Source organism: Chamaea fasciata, unplaced genomic scaffold, assembly GCF_029207755.1.
Source record: "Chamaea fasciata isolate MVZ Bird 193981 ecotype frontalis unplaced genomic scaffold, bChaFas1.0.hap1 SCAF_22, whole genome shotgun sequence".
NCBI classification, from domain to species: Eukaryota; Metazoa; Chordata; class Aves; order Passeriformes; family Sylviidae; genus Chamaea; species Chamaea fasciata.
This window is the reverse complement of record NW_027094107.1, coordinates 187,127-203,649: the sequence shown is the minus strand read 5'-3', so window position 1 is coordinate 203,649 and position 16,523 is coordinate 187,127. Positions and strand designations below refer to the sequence as shown.

The following is a 16,523-nucleotide window of genomic DNA, read 5'->3' as shown; positions in this document are numbered from 1 at the left end:
CCAAAATGTGTGCAGTGCCTGCTGGCTGGGGGAGAATAAGGACCTCAAGCAGTAACAATCTCATTTAAACACAGGTTTACTCTGTTATTGCTGCATCTTATAGTAGCGACTAAAAGCATCACACTTTATTTCCACACAGTATTTTGGCAGAACAGACAAAAATTGTTATTGATGGAGAAGACAATCATAAGACACTAATTCTTAGTTGTTCCTCCATGGGTTCTCTGGGTAACCTCAGTGAAATCACATGAAGCATTGTTTGCAAGCCGGGATTCACATTGTCCCCAAACGACCAATGGCTTGGCTTTACACTTGACCCTACATAGGGTCTTGAGCATAAAACATGCAGTTCAGCATTCTACAGCCTTACTGGTTGAGTATGGATAGGCCAACACACTCACCTCATCCCATCACCCATGCACACACAACCTATTGCCCAGGACTACTTGGAAAGAGAATTAAAAGAATATTTCTTCTGGCAAGGAGCAATATGATAGCTGACTTACAAAGCAAATTGTTTCTGAGTTGTTACTAATTACCAGATGAGGGATGTCACATCCCCTCGCCCTCGAGGAGAAGGAAACGTCCCCAGCCACGCCCATTACGGCCGCACCGGCCAGCGGGACCCCGCCCCTTGGGGCCGTGTAGCCAATAGGAAGTGAGGGGGCGCGTTCTCGGCGCGGGGAGGCTATAAAGGGTCGCAGCGGCAGGCGGGAAGGGGTAAGATGGCGGCGTAGAGGCGACTGGTGTGACCTGCACCCAACGTGCCGCGTCCTCGCAGGAGGCGGGCGGGTCCCCGCGCGGCAGCCGCAGGCGCTGCGTGGCGGAGCGACGAGGAGGAGGATAAAAAGGGCGCCGCTGCCGTAGCCGCCGCCATGCCCAACATCAAGATCTTCAGCGGGAGCTCGCACCAGGACCTGTCCCAGAAGATCGCCGATCGCCTGGGCCTGGAGCTGGGCAAGGTGGTCACCAAGAAGTTCAGCAACCAGGAGACATGGTGAGGCGGGGCGGGGCGCGGCCGCACTACAGCTCCCGGCAGGCCGCTGGGCGCTGCGGCGCTGGGTATCGCGCGGCCTCCGCACGGGTGGATGATGGGGGTTGTAGTTCGGGGGCCGCGCGGTCCGGCCCGGGGTGCGGAGCAGCGGAGCCGTACTTGGAGACTTCCCCGGAGCGCTCCCGCCGAGCCCCCGCTGTCCCGGAGCGCTCGGGTGCATGGCGCACGTCCCCCTGGGCAGAGCAGCGTCTCGGTGCGGGGCGAGGCCGCGGAGCGCCCCGGGAGCCATGTGCGGCCCGGGCCCTCACGGTGCCGGCCCCACACGGGCTTCCACCGCCGCGTCTGGGGCTCCCCCGAACCCGGGGCCGCGCGGGGCTCCTCGGCTAGGAGGATTTCTATGACCTGCCCGCTGTGGCGAGTGTTGAAGCGGTGGAATTCACCACCCGTACCTTGCCCCCTCCACCCCAAATCCGCGAGCTGATGGGACGGCGCCTCTCGGAGTTACACTCACGCTGATTAGGTGTTTTCATGCTCAAATCTAAACTCTGATGACTCTGAGGCTTGATAATTTTGTATTTAGCTTGTAGCTGGTACCTCTAAACTTCTCTGAGGAGCTTCAGAGTCTTAGAAAGTATTGATATAATTCTTAAGGAAAGAGAAGAGGCTCACACCTCCGTGCATCCCACGGTGCATTTGCAGTCATGCAGTCTGTTCCCCTCAAGCTTTGAAACCTAACATTCGCCTTGTTTTACGTATCTGTGCTTTAAAAATCTTGCTGCCATCCTACGTAAAGCTAAAAGGGAGGTTTAAAGTTGTTCAGAGCTCCTTAAGCTTGCTTTAGAGAATCCACTAACCGTGTATACACCGCGGAGTATAATATGAAGAACCTTGATTGCTCCAACCCACTCCTTCTGGAAACAGTATTTTTTTTCCCCACGAAAATCCGGGGTGCACATGTGACGTACAATATTGTGTTTCTCTTGCCATGGATATTGATTGTAAAACCTCAGAGGTAGTACAAGGAGTTGTAGAGAAGTTTAAAAAAGTTTAGGTTGATTTACAGCCCTTGCACTGTTCTCATTGTTCATTATTAACTGCTCTTACCGATCTAGTTGGCTGGCCAGCAGGTTCCTATGCCAGCAGGTAATGTGACTTGAAGACTTTAAAAAGACGTCTGATTTACCCCAATAAACTGACAGCAGGTGCCTCCCCAAACGACTGTTTCAACAGAATAATTCATAGGCTTTTTTGTACCATAAGTATCTTAAATATTGGAGATGACACTTGTGTGCTTACTGCTGATAATCAGACACTTCCCCAGCAGAGTTGTCACTGACTGAAACTCTCCTCGAGAGATGGATGCATCCTCTAAGTCAGTGGGCAGTAATGGTGACAGCAGCTCCCTGATGGATATTGAGCAGTAAGGCTGTAAATAGATAACAGTCATCAGAAAAAGTTTGAAGAAGAGATCAGAAAGGTCAGAGAAGGAAATATTAGAATCAGAACTCTACCCTGAGGGGCTCTGTAAGTGAAGTGGTTTCTTTCCCACTCGTTCTGGTGCAGGTGTCTCCATATGTGCACTGGAGCTGGCATTTTGCTGCTGGCAAACAGGACCTTTGGCTTGTATTCAGGCCCTTCATCAGCAGGGATTAGTGTGCACTGCATCCAGGAGGAAATTAACCCCAAAAGCCTTTCCAGAGTGAAATGCTGGAGTGCTTCTCTGCTGGAGCCACTGAATGGCTGTTATGACTCCCAGTCTGATAATTGGCTGTGGTGTTGCTTTGGTAGCAGTTTGACCCCACTCTGTCTGCTGGCTGGCCGTGGTCCTTGCTCCTTTGTACACTGCTTCTTTCAGAGGTGGCTGTGCTTGTGATTCTAGGGGAACAAGGCCTGCTCTGGGGTGTTTACATGCTCAGCTTGTGTTGAGATCTAGAGTACAAGCTGGGTGCTTTTAGCCTTACTGGCTGGACCATTAAATCTGATCAGTGAGCGCTGTAAAATAGCCACTGAGCAAATAAACAGCAGTGTTCCTGCTCAGCAGCCTTGCTGATACGGCCCTGTCACCCACAGACCCTTGGGAATGCAGTGCCTTGGTTGCTCTGCAGGCACGGGTAATGGCTGTGCTTTAATTTGTGTTTGGCTACAACTCTCTTCTCATCTGTTCCCAGCGTGGAAATAGGTGAGAGTGTTCGTGGGGAGGATGTTTACATTGTGCAGAGTGGCTGTGGGGAGATCAATGACAATCTGATGGAGCTCCTCATCATGATAAATGCCTGCAAGATTGCCTCAGCCAGCAGAGTCACAGCTGTCATCCCCTGCTTCCCTTACGCCCGACAGGACAAAAAGGACAAGGTAAGGGTTGTGGTAAAGGTCTCTGCAGGGAGGTTGAATGCACACCTTGTAAGTCTTGACTGAAGGAGAGCATTTAAATGAAGTTTTGTCGCCTCCTCTGAATATCCAACCTCACTTCATTTTGTTAAACTTCAAGACACTGGACTGCAAAATGATCTTTTTATAAAGATCTGGTTCTTGAAAATATACTAAAGTCTAATCACTAGCTGATGAGAAGATGCAATGTTAATGAGTGCTCCTTTTAGTAACTGCTTGTGAATCACTGCCTGGAAGCAGAAGGCTGACATCTTGATGAAGGAGTTGAACTTGTCTTATACTGTCTTTTTTTTTTTCCTGTACCAGAGTCGAGCTCCAATCTCTGCCAAGTTGGTTGCAAACATGCTGTCTGTGGCAGGTGCAGATCATATAATCACCATGGACCTGCATGCATCTCAGATTCAGGTAGGAGCAGAAATCAGGAAAGCACTTAACCAGTCCCAGGCTGGGCCTCTTGACTGCTTTGCAGGCATCTGCTTTTTTGAGATACTGCAGTGATCAAGACCTGGGAATTTGGGACTGGATGGGGAGGTGGATAGCAGGTTAACCTGTAAATGAAGGTATAGTTTTTCTTCAGCATACTGAGTGTATTGGGTCTTGTGTAAATGAAGTAAATGTGTAAATGATCACTACAGTTTTGTTGCCACACAGTGACACTGTTCATTCGTCACTAGATCTTGGAGGAATGTGAGGTGGAGTGTCCTTAAATTCTGGGCAGAGCTTTCTGATGCTTAGTGTGTTGTCTTGGAGAAATGGCACAGCTGCATTTGTGGGTTGAGTTGACCAGCACAGTGATGTCAGTGATAGTTTGCCTCTGGGAAGATGGGCAATCCCACTTGTATCCATTCAGTGCCACCCTCCCACACAAGCTGGCCTTGGTTCTCTCCCAGGCTGGTAATGAATTGAAAATCATTCATAGGCCTTGTTGGCTTATGAACAAAATATCTCACAGGGCAACTGAACTTACCCCCTGGGCTGTGTAAGAAAACTGGCAAGAATATTTGCCAGGGAGACTTAGGGGCTGCAGGCTCCATTTGATTTTGTTTCTCTCCACCTTGGGCAACTGCTCGGGACCAAGAAACCAACTCAGTGTAACTGAAGGGGTGTGGCAGAGGGAAGGATGTCTTTGTATTGCTGCAAAGGGTAAGGTAGTTACTGCCTGGTGAAGAAGTGGGCTGGCTGCTTTAATAGTTTTAAGTGCAGTCATTCACACTTCAGTATGATTTGCCCAGAAATACTGTCTCAGATTAAAAAAAATGTGTGGGGGCACAGCTGAGAAGGGTGTCAGAAATGCATGAAATAACTGAGCCCAAGGGGGTCCCTCTCTTCCTTAAGGGTTTGGAATTGGTGTGTGCCGTAGAGCTAACCTTGCACCAGCAGCAGTGATGAGATTTAATGGGATAATTTGTGCATCTGTGCTTTCAGCATCTGGCTGGTTTCAACCTGGTTCTTGTAGCTGCTGTGCTGCTGAACACAGAAGGAATGATGGTGAGAAGGGTCTGTTACCCTGGACCTTGCAGCATTCCTCAGGAGTACCTGCCCCTCACTCTCCTGCCTGTTACTCCAGGGTTAACTTCTGGCTTTTAGTGACCTATGAGATTTGGAGAAGTCTGCAGGGTCACTGTAAAGTTACAGAACCAGCTGCATTGGTTTAAAGACAGATGTTACTCAGGCCTGTTTTGTAGATATGAACAGTTTGGGTAATGAGCTTTAAAGACTGACTGTAAACAGGCAGCCAGCTGCTCTGGAAATGAGTGCATTTGCTGCAGACTTTCTGCAGCCCTCAGGACAGAACTAGTTTCATTTTGTGGAGGTGTTAGATGTAAAGTGTTATTTATGCTGCTGAACTATTTCTGGCACTGAAGACTTCTTACATTACTATTCTGTGTATCCCAAAGACTACTGCCCTTATATCAAGGGAAGTAAAAAGGAAAGGTGATGACTGCATGCCTGATGATATAGAAGGCTTCTTACAGCTGTTTCTGGAATGGGACTTTCAGCTGCATCTGTTCCTGTTGTCTTCCTTGCAGGGTTTTTTTGATATCCCTGTTGATAATTTATATGCCGAGCCTGCTGTACTGAAATGGATCAAAGAGAATATTCCAGAGTGGAAGAACTGCACCATTGTTTCACCAGATGCTGGTGGAGCCAAGAGGTGAGCTGTCAGACAGGTAGCTTGAGATACTGCTGCTGTGTCTACTTCAATGTGACCCTATTTTTAAGACATGTTCCTTCTGTCAGTCTGCCTTCTCTCAGACAGTCTGGGACAACTGGTGGAGAGTGGTCAGATATTCTTCCTAGGGAATGTTTAGAAGGTTTCTTGGGCTACACAGAGGATTAAATAGCCCCTAGAATCACAGCTGCATAGGTAGGAATTGCACAACAATAGCTTTAATCCAAGCTGCGTCCCTTGGATTAAACCAATTTTTATGCCAATTGAAGGAGGAAATAGTGCAGCTTACACCCCTATGCCAAGGGAGGTTTACTGCTGATGATTAATGATGTATTTTTATCCAGGCTGCTTTCTTTGCAGAATTAAACTTAGTCTGTTGAGGCATTTTCTTACTTTATTACCCTGGATCTGAATATCTAGCTGTGATTTAAGCCTGCTGCCATTCTTCATCTTCCCTGAGAACAAGGAAGATAGATGGTTCCTTTCCAAGAAGCAGCAGCATATGCCATAGCACATTTCTATTTTGATAGCCTGACAATCTCCCATCTCCCTGCAGACAAACATGCCAGTTTGTGGGCAGCTCAGAACGTTCTCAGGTGCTTTTTAGGAGAAACTAGGCTGTTCCTTGATGCTTCTGTCTGAGGGCTACATGTGAACAGTAAAGGGACACAGATGTATTCTTTAATCCAGGGCTGTCACGCCAGAATGCTGGTATGTGCTGATCTGATTCACATGTCTCAGAATGTATTAAGGGATGTGTTACAGACAGCCAAGGGACACTGACACTGGTCACTGTGTGTCTCCTGTAGCTCTGCTGTGGTCTATGGGTTGGGCAAGACCTTCTATATATTCAGCTATTTCTGTAGCTTGTTGCATAACGCAGTGTATGAAGTGCCAAGCCAGCCAGATATAATCTGACTCATGAAAAAATCTGCTCAAAAGCCTCTTATACTGAAATGTGTCGATCTTGATTGGTGCGGTATTTTATGGAGATATGCAAAGCCAAATACTTCAGTTTAGTTTAACAGTCTTGTTTAGGACAGCCAGGATGACAGGTCTGATCTAGTGGGGCTAAGAGTCTACTTAGCTCAAGTGTAGAATGTCTTGGGGGCATGTGTGTTTTTCTCCTTCTACACTTCATGCTTTTAAACTCTTTACTATTCATCAGTATCAATATGTAAAGTTAAGATCCCTCTAGTAAGGTTGTTCTGCAGTCACTTTAATGGAAATAAATGGGAGGTGATGTATTTGAATTTCCTGGGTGTGTAATCCTGCCACAGTCTGTGCCAGTGCTTGTGTGCATGATGATTGACTGCTTACAAGAGTGACAGTAAAGCCCTGTCACAGCACAACTTAAGCCTTTCCAGTGTAGTGTTACAACGATGACAACTTTCCAAGTGTTTGGATCACTTCAAGTTTGCTGACCTTACTGATTGAGGTTTGTTTTCAGCTTAAATGCAAATTAGTTTACAGTGGTCATGATGAAAGATGAGATCCCTTTGCTGTCACTGAGAGATATTAGATCAGAGGTTGCAGTTTAGCTGCTTGAAGGGAAACTAAGAGTGCCTTCTATTAATTGCTTGGGAGCAGTAGCAGATGTGGTGACAGCTTCTTTTAGAGAGCTTTGGTTGAAGCTGCAGTGTGGTGTTAAGAGCTGTTGGGGAACTCTCTCTCCTCAGAGTGACCTCCATCGCAGACCGGCTCAACGTGGACTTTGCCCTGATCCACAAGGAGCGCAAGAAGGCCAACGAGGTGGACCGCATGGTGCTGGTGGGCGACGTCAAGGACAGAGTGGCCATCCTGGTGGATGACATGGCAGACACCTGTGGCACCATCTGCCACGCTGCAGACAAGTGAGTGGGGGCTGCCTCCCTGACCCAGGAGCCTACTCCTGCTGAACGCTGTATAATGGGTTAAGCAGATCATTTGCATGGCGAGTTTCACATGGCTCATGCAGTTTCTTGATTATTCATGTTATACAAAGTAAGGAAAAAACCCAGTTTAAGTTCTCAGAGTGGGAATAGATAGAAAACCATAGCATCTTTTTTTTTTCCCCCTGAATTAAAAATGTACCATCACTGACCATGCCAAATAGAACTAAGTGTTGTCTGGTCCATCAGCTGATTTTGTATTAGAAATAAGCTTTTCAAATTTGGTATCATTCATGTCTTTTACACTAGAAACACCAATATATGCAAGATGGTTAACTGTTAAATACAGTATTAAATATTAGTGCAGTATTTCATGCTGTATTAAATACAGTATTAAAGTATTAACACAGTATTAAATATCTGCTACCTTGTGTAAGCAAAAATTACAGAAGGTGATTTGTATGATCTGTTCCAAATATTCCAGAGCTAAGAACAATGGGGTATTTTCAGTGTGTGCTTTGCCTGTGGTGGATTTCATGGTACTTGTAATTTTTTTTTCCCCAAGTCAACAGAGAAGGGGAATCAAAGGTAGCCTGTTCCCTAAGCACATGGTGCTGTCTCTTGCGTGATCACCATGTGCCCTGCACTAATGTCAGCTTAATTCTTGCTGAGAATTACTCAGCCTTCTCCTTTACTCCCTCCTTGCAGGCTTGTGTCAGCTGGAGCCACCAAAGTTTATGCCATCTTAACTCATGGGATCTTTTCTGGGCCAGCAATTTCCCGGATCAACAATGCCTGTTTTGAGGCAGTTGTAGTCACAAACACAATACCCCAGGAGGACAAGATGAAGCAGTGCCCTAAAATCCAGGTGAGCATCTATTTTCTGTCACTCCTGGAGGGTGGTAGCTTTGTCTCTTCACCTGTTGGGGGTGAAAACCTCACAATACTGTGTAGTGCTGATAGTGGTTCTGTTGGTACTGCCATCAGTGTTGTCCGGTTCTCTTGGCCCTATTGTTGTGGGGTAACAGGCATGTTACAGTGATAGAAAGCAGCTTCTGTTCCAGCTCATCTCAAACAGTTCATTAAAGGATCTTCAGGGTTTGTTTTACCTAGATCAGGTATCTGATTTAATGGGGCCACGATGTAGGCAAGTAGTTGGATGTGTGCCCTTTGGAGGAGTGATGTGCTGATGATGTGCAGTGCTGAAGCAGAGGTAGACAGGAACTTCTGATGTTGGTGCTGACAGCTTTGTTGTGCATGTCTCTTTATGCCCAGCCTTTGCCATCCATAGGAAAAACAAAAGCTGATAATGATCCCCAGAATCTGCTGTTCAGCCACTGCTCAATCCACTCATCCAGTGTACAGTTCTTGAGCTTGCCTGTGAGGATTTCATGACTGATATTGTCAGAAGCCTTGCTGCAGTTGAGAATATCCACTGCTCCCCCCTCACCCATCCAGGTAGTTGCTTCCTCATAGGTGATCAGGTTGGTCAAGCATGATTTGCCTTTGGTGAATCCATGCTGACTATTCCTGGTCATGTTCTTGTCATCCATGTGCAGAGAGATGGCTTCCAGAATGAAGTGCTCTGTCACCTGTCCAGGGATTGATGTGAGGCTGACTGGCCAGTAATTCTGGGTTGTATTTGCTTTCTTCCAGTCCTCAGGCACCTCTGCTGATCTCTAGGACCTTTCCAGGTGGATCATGAGTGGCTGGCTGTGATGTTTGGCAGCTCTCTCAGTACTCATGAATGTATCCCATCAGGGACCGTGGACTTGTGGATAACAAGTCTGGCCAAGTGTCCTCTAACCCAATCCTCCCTAAGGAAAATCTTCCTTCCAACACTCCCTTACCCCACTCTTCCTGCTTGTCAGTGCAGACTGATGCAAGGAAGGTGCTCACTAACTGCCTTCTCTGCATCCTCTGTCACCAGGGTCCCCCTTCCCTTTAGTAACAGGCCCACATTATTCTTAGTTTATTCCAAATACATCAGTAACAAAAGGAAAGCATTCTTCTTGTCCCTGACGTCCTTTGCCAGATTTAATTCCAGATGGGCCTTGGCTTCACAGCACCAATATCTAGGACACAGGCATTTGAAGAAGTTCTGGCACTACTCACAACCAATACTGTGGTGTGAGTAGAAGCTCCCCCACTACTGTGCTGCTGATGAAAAGGAAGCTGAACTGCTGAAGGTTGAAGCTGCAGTCAATTTTAAGCTGCTTTTGGAAATACGTTATAAGCTGATTTCAATTCTTTCAGCACTAACTTCTGGATGATACTCCTGCAACATGTAAAACATTTCTGGTGCTTCACCTTCTTTCCAGGCTCCACACTGCAGCTGGTGTAGGCAAAATGATAAACTGGCAAGCTCTGTGTAAGTAGCTGTAGCCAATGATTGCAGTGGAGCAGTTTTCCAGGCTCTTAGTACCTCACATTTACACACTGATGTCTGATGCTGAGGAAAACAGAGCTGAAGGATTTGTCACAAGTCTCAGGCTTTACTCTGCAGCTTGTTGATTTTTTTTCTCCTTCAGAGACAAGCTATCTAGAAGGTAAAAAATATGGCTTTCACTTGGTTTCTTTAATGTACCATGAGTATGGTGATTCTTACTAGACTACATATATTGAAAAGCTTTAGCTGTGGGGATTCAGAGCTGAGATTTGGCCGAGACTCGACTTTTCCTCCTGGTACCTGTCTGACCCCACCAGATGGAGCCAGCACAACGCCTGGGAGCTGAGCTGCAGCACAGCAGCTTCAACCCTCAGACTGCTGGCAGCAGTGGTAAAACCTCTTGGCTCAGGGGAAGTGATTTCATCTTGATTTAGACTGCCCTAACTTCACTGCACAAAGTGAATGAGAGAGTCCTGTGGTAAACAGACTGAGCCCAGGGACTCTGAGCAAAACAAGGCGACAGCAGACTAACTCTGACAGACCAACTAGAATATTTGTAGTGCTATTTGTAGGGTCTCTTCAGTCTTATATGTAATTAAATCCTAATCCTGTGTAGAAGTAATTTGTCTGCATCTGGCATGTTATAAATGTGGGTGATGAGTTTATTCTTTAGGTTCTCCCTGACTTCCCAGCCGTTCTTTCAGGCTTGATGCCTTTTTTTCAGTGGTGCTGATGCATCTCTTTTTCCCTTGCAGGTGATTGACATCTCAATGATCCTCGCAGAGGCCATCAGGAGGACTCATAATGGGGAATCTGTTTCCTACCTATTCAGCCATGTCCCTTTATAACAACAGATGTCAGCTGCTGCTTGTATGGCTTTTTTTTTTTAAAACCAAAAGTTGTTCAGCTTGTTGTAAAGTTCAGTAGAAGACTCTGCTTGTTCCAGTGCAGTTCTCTACAGCTCCTGCTGAAGTCAGGTTTACTGGCTCTGTTCCCAACACTGGGAGGCTGGAAGGGGAAAGCCCATCTCTATAACAGCCAACTCCACCAGCACCCCTGTGCATGGAGCTGATCAGTAGCACTGACTCAATTCTGCAGGTCTGTGGAGAGCAGGACTGACACATGGCTAATTGCCACAATTATTTTGAGGGGGGGAGGGAGAGGGTTTGTCTGTGGGCAGGGTTAGATGATCTGGCATGTGCACCCTAAATTGTTTGGGAAGTAGAGCTCCCTAGGACATGTTGATCTGGATCTACAGCAAAAGCCCAAGAGACTGCTGGCTGTCTTACCACTCTGTACCTGACAGAGCCCTTGGAGAGTGGTGGGGAAGGCTTGTGTCTTGGCCAGGCTTGACCCTTGGTGAAGCCCTGAACCAACCTAGGATTTGGTTCTGCTACAGCTTCCTCCCAGGAAAGGAGATCAGTGTAGCTTGCAAACTTGAATTCCTCTTAATTGCCGATGAAATGAAATGCCCTTCAGTGTGCTACACAGCAAAGTGAGGGTGAGAGCAGAGTCTGTGCAGTGCTGTGTTAGCTTAGTGGGGAAGGTGCATCCTGGACAAGTGTTCTTTTCTGAAAACTGACATAGAGAACTTGTGGTTGCGTGCTTCGATTTCTAGTGCAGGCTAAAACCAGCTTTTCAATTTCACAGCTTCCTGTTAGCCTTGCTAGCTAACTAGAGGACTGCTGTCATGCACTGCAGCTGCACCTTGACCTGCTGTGCAACCCCCTGACCCTTTTTTTTGCCAGTACAGTAGTAAACAGAGCCTCTTTATCCAACAGCAGCAGGGTTGTTGCATCTAGCAAGTGCCTGCTCAGACGCTGGGGTGACCTGAAACACAAAAGCTTTGTGTCCAGCTGGCTCAGCCTCTCATTCATTGCCTGTTACAGTCCTGTTATCCTGGAAGTTACTGACACATTGTCCTGCTCATTGTCTGCCTTTCCTTGAAAGCATTGCTTGTTCAAAATACCTTAAGCCAAGGAGCACTGCAGGTTGCAGGACAACAAAATCTGAAGGAACCCTTGAAGTGGGTCTGATGCTTTTCAGGAGTGTTTATGGCAATGGGTTGAAGAGGCTGGTGATGCATAATACTGGGAAAACTACAGATTTAACACCAATCTGACAGGCCACAAAGTGCCTGAAAGAAAAATACCAAAACTATAGAGCTGGCTGAGGCTCTTGGATGTAATAAGTACCATCTGAAACTTGAATACTTAGAAAATGTACCAGACAATCATAAGGTAAACTGCTAGGTCTCTCTTGAACTCCTATGGTTTATAGACCAAACTGTTTTATTCTGGTTTTGTTTTGGTTTTGTTTGTTTGTTTTGTTTTGGGGGTTTTTTTTCTTTTTTTTCTTTTTTTTTTTTTTTTTCCTTTTTTAATAAGCACTCCTCTTTTATTTGTTTTTGAGCTGGAGGAAGGGAAAAAGGGAAAAGAAGGAACTTGAAATCACTTTCTGGAGTAACCAGCATGGCTTTGAGAGGCTGGGGGCTGGGGTGTAAGTGGAACTAACTGAAAGATGTGGTTAAAATCTAGGGAAGTACTGCTTTAGTTGTGCCTTTTACTGAAGACTTCTCTCCCTTCCTGAACTCCTGTCCTGTGGCAACGTTAACACTTCTATTAGTGTAGAAATTTTCTTTTTGTATAAGAATTGGTGTTTGTCTGGAAACTGTGCATCTCTTGCTTCTTTGCTTTGCATCCTGCACTGAGCTCTCCTGAGAGTCTGTGATCCCACCTCCTGTATGGGAGCCCCTGCTGCCATCCTGCTGCTGCTCTGAGAGCCATGAGCCAGGACATCAGAGCAGCGCTGGGAGGATTTTCAGCAGCATTTGTGTTTAAAGTTAAGACCTGATGAAGGAATTAAACTTTTATTTAAAAACCATGGCCTCTGCCTGTAAGTGTTTCTAAATATCTTAAGTGACATGAATCTTCTGAGTTGGGTCATTTTGAGGGCAGATCATGAAGTAATTTTTATTTAGAAGAACTTTTGGAAGGTCATCTGGTTTAACCCTTGTGCATGTGGCCAGCTGTGAGGTTCAGCTTGGCTCTGCTCACCTTGCCTGGAAGGAAAAGTGTGAGACCAAGCACTGAGCAATTGCTTTTGTCCATGTTTGATTTCCTGGACCTAATTGTTCGAGGTGGTAGTGCAGCTTCTCTAGTACTGTTCAATTATGTATCTGAGCAGATTTGTTCACATAATGTTCAGGTGGGGGAAGCCTGAATATTTTAACAAGTACAAATGAAGAATTTGTAAGTGTCTCGCACAAAGCAGATGATCAGAGACAGGATTATGTCCTGAGGAGCACTTGTTCTGACTAAGCCCTGATCCTTTCTCATTGTGTGTTGCAGATGGGAAAGTATAAATGAAATCAGAAGGTGAGGTGGCAGGTCTAGAGTAAGGTTCTTGGCATTACAGACAGACTTCCAGGCCTAGACTGAACATGACCACAGCCTCAGGCAAACATTTGCTGAGGATCACAATTGTCATCCATCTGTTAAAATGTCTTGCAGTACTGGCCAGTGAATAAGTGAAAAAAATGGGGGGTTTTCTGCCAAAATAGCAGGGTGAGTGCTATGGGCCTTGTCAGGATTATGTAGCAGATTTCACCTTCCTCTGATAAAAGAGAACAACAGAGCTTTACAGCCATTTGTAAACAGGAGACCATTGCTATTAGTGAGTATATAATGTTTTCTTAGTTACTTCAATAAAACCAGGGTTTCAAGTTGGGAGAGGGCACAGACTTAATATCCAGCATGACGTCGTAGCTCTTAAAAAGGATGGGAGACACCTCCCTGGGACAGTTCTTATACCTGAGTAAAGTCACTCTGCTCTGACACCTTCAGATCAGAAGGGATGGAGACATCACCAAAGTCTGAAGGTGAGCTGTGGGGTGTCTTAGGCTTTCTTCACAGCTGCCTGGGTTACTACTGTACAAAACAAGTTATTTCCCAGGAGAAAATCTCAACTGAGTCATTTGCTGTGCTCCTGCACTTGGAGGTCTGGAGGAGCAGGATAGAGCTCCAGCAGCTCCCTCTGCCACAGGCACAGCCAGAGTGTGGCTGCAGGTGTGAGGATGCTGGGGTTAGTGCTGGTAGCCATCTCGTGCCTGTCTGCTGCCTGCTGTTAATTCACAGGAACAAGGAATATATCAATCACTAGTCCTGTATCAGCCCCACTCACCTGCCTGGGTACCTGAAACTAATGCCCAGGGTGGGAGCTGAGCTTATGATCTAAACCAAGACAGCTTACCAGGTAAGCCTTGCAGGTAGCAGGATGTGTCCACTGTTGAAAGCACGAGACACATCTCAAAGTAATTTGCTAGCACCTCCCTCCTGCCTTACTGATGTAAGGAGGTCTGGAGTCGGTGTTTCTGTGATCTAAAGAAAGCAGCACTGTGTCTTGCTGCTGTTGGGCAAGGGGAAAAGGGTCTTAGCAAGCCCTTCTGTAAACTGCAGCAACATCCATGGGAGGAATGATCCCTCCTGTAAGACACAACAGCCCCAGTATGCTGCTGCCTTCCCGGGGCTCTCTGCTGCCCTGATGGATGAAAAGGGTTGTGGCAGGAGGCTGCGGTGAAAACGGGAGAAAGTGCTGTTACCCTGTGGAGCGGCTCAGCCTGGCAGCTGTCAGGGTGGTGCCCTGCAGGCAGATGGGTCAGGAGGCTGAGAAAAACCTCTGATCAGAGAAAACTTCCTGCCTCCTTCCTGTACAGGAGAATAAGGCATTCCTGGAAATGGCTATTGGGGAGTCTGGATCAGCCCTGGCAGCCTTGTTCTGTGTGAGATTTAAAACCCATCTAAAATGGCTGGCAGTCGGTCTGTACTATTTCAGGTCAGGGCTGGTTTTGCTTTCTCCCCATCTGTTGATGTCTCAGTTCTTTTGTTATAAATTATTGAAGGCAGAAATGCCAAAAGACGTAAGAAAGAAGCTGGTTGTGCAGTTACGGGAGGCTTTGCTAATTTGTCAGGGGGAAAAGCTCTTGCTGGGATATAAGCTCCTTTCTTGTTCTTTGTGCAAGATGGGTTTTAGCAGCTCCCCAGCAGCAGCCCCACCTCTCCCCTGCTGGCAGTGCACAGGGTTGGCTTTAAAGCTGCACTGGCCGTGGTTTGTACGAGTGTTGTGGTGCCTGTGTGGCTTGAGGAAGGGGGAGCTCCCCTTTCCCCTGCCTGCGTGTCCGCCGTGGTGGCTTTGTGCCCAGACAAAGACCCGGGGGTTACAAAGTGCTGCAGCATCAGGAGCTGCAACACATTGCCCAGGGGCTGAGCCTTGCCAGTGGCGGGTGCAGCTGGTCTGCTGAGGGGCTGTGAGGATGGTGAGCAGATTTTTGGGTGCAGCTGGTGCTGGCGAGGGGCTGTGCACAGGCAGGGTGGGGATCAGGTTCTTTCGCACTCGCTGTCTGCCAGGGACAAAAGCTACGTCAGACTGCAGCATCCACAAAGGAGAAGCATGTGGAGAACAGGCAAGCAAAGGGGGAAGCTGAGGGGAAGGTGAGCACAGCCAGAGAGTAAACACATGGTAAAACACTTGTCTGACTATTTGCATGAAGGCAAAAAGGATTTCCTGTGTTCATTTTGAAACTGCATGGATCTGTTGGTTCTTGCTGGCTGTGCAGGGAAGATGAGCCTGTTCTCACTGGGGCTGGGCTGTGTGCTGCAGGCTCTGCAGGGTGGGTTTGAAGGATGCTCACGAAGGCAGCCCTGCTGTGGCCAAATCAGAGCTGCTCTGGGAGCAGCCTGGCCTGGAGCTTTGCCTGCAGCCTCTCCCTCCCTCTCTCCCTCCCCCAGGCACAGGAATGGGAGGTTGTTTGCCATCCAGACTCCTCTCGGAGGAGCAGCCTGGCCTTAGATCTTGGCCTTTGCCTTTTTAGCATTTGCCAGCTCTTGGTGCTTCTTGAATTCAGAGCCCATATTCTGCCTGGAGCGAGAAGGTGCCCCAGGGCTTGTGGCAAAGGGCCACCTCCGGCCGTGACCTGCTGTCGCTGGATAGCACCAAGTCCCTCCTGCCAAGACGGCAGTCGTCTTGCTAAAGAACACAAAGCAAGTGTTCCCTCCGGATTGCTGGGGATTTTCTCTGCAAAATCTCCAGTAAGCCCTGAGCAAAACCCAGAGGCTGGCAGGCCAGGAGGAGGTGGAGGGTACAGGGAGAAGAGAGTACAGGGTTTAGCCCAAGGCTTGCTTTATTCAAGTTCTGCTTCAGCAGTGGGAGCATCCCTGGACACACACACACAGGCCACAGCTGCCTCCGTTGCTGTGGGGCACCTGCTTCTGGTGGGTTGAGGCCGGGACAGTGACTTTGGAATCATCTGGTCTCATGGGGACCAGCCTGCTGCCCCTCACACCTGGCACCCAGCTGCGTGCGCGCACAGGAGTGGCAGCGGGAACCATGCCCGCACGTGGAGCAGTAGGAGCTGTGTCCGCGCGTGTGTGACGGGCTGTGTGCCGCCTGTCCGTGTGTGCTGTGAGGCGGTGTGTCCCCGTGTCGCCGTCCCCGGTGACCCCTCACCCGGCGTCTCCCTCTCCCGTTGTCCCCCTCCCTCCCCGTCTCCCTCACGCCCCTCGCACTCGGTCCCGCTCGCGCCCCCGTCGCGCGGCACGGCGGGAACGGCCGCCCCCTGGCGGGCCACGCGCTTCCCGGCGGGCGCGGCGGGCGGGCAGCCAATGGGCGCGCGGGCTGGGCGGCGGCTGGGGTATAAAAGGCTCCGCCCCG

At 48.1% G+C, this 16,523-nt stretch overlaps 1 protein-coding gene across 1 annotated transcript in view; it reads left to right on the top strand.

Moving 5' to 3' along the window:
• The window catches only part of PRPS1 (phosphoribosyl pyrophosphate synthetase 1), a 13,174-nt gene extending 476 nt beyond the window's left edge, over positions 1–12,698 (top strand). The window contains exons 2-8 of the mRNA XM_066202461.1: positions 782–997; positions 3,163–3,346; positions 3,689–3,787; positions 5,413–5,537; positions 7,235–7,408; positions 8,135–8,294; positions 10,571–12,698. Of these exons, the coding sequence (XP_066058558.1) occupies positions 782–997; positions 3,163–3,346; positions 3,689–3,787; positions 5,413–5,537; positions 7,235–7,408; positions 8,135–8,294; positions 10,571–10,663 (1,051 nt within the window). The 3' untranslated portion in view covers positions 10,664–12,698. The remainder of the gene's footprint in view (positions 1–781; positions 998–3,162; positions 3,347–3,688; positions 3,788–5,412; positions 5,538–7,234; positions 7,409–8,134; positions 8,295–10,570) is intronic.
• Positions 12,699–16,523: the final 3,825 nt, after the last annotated feature.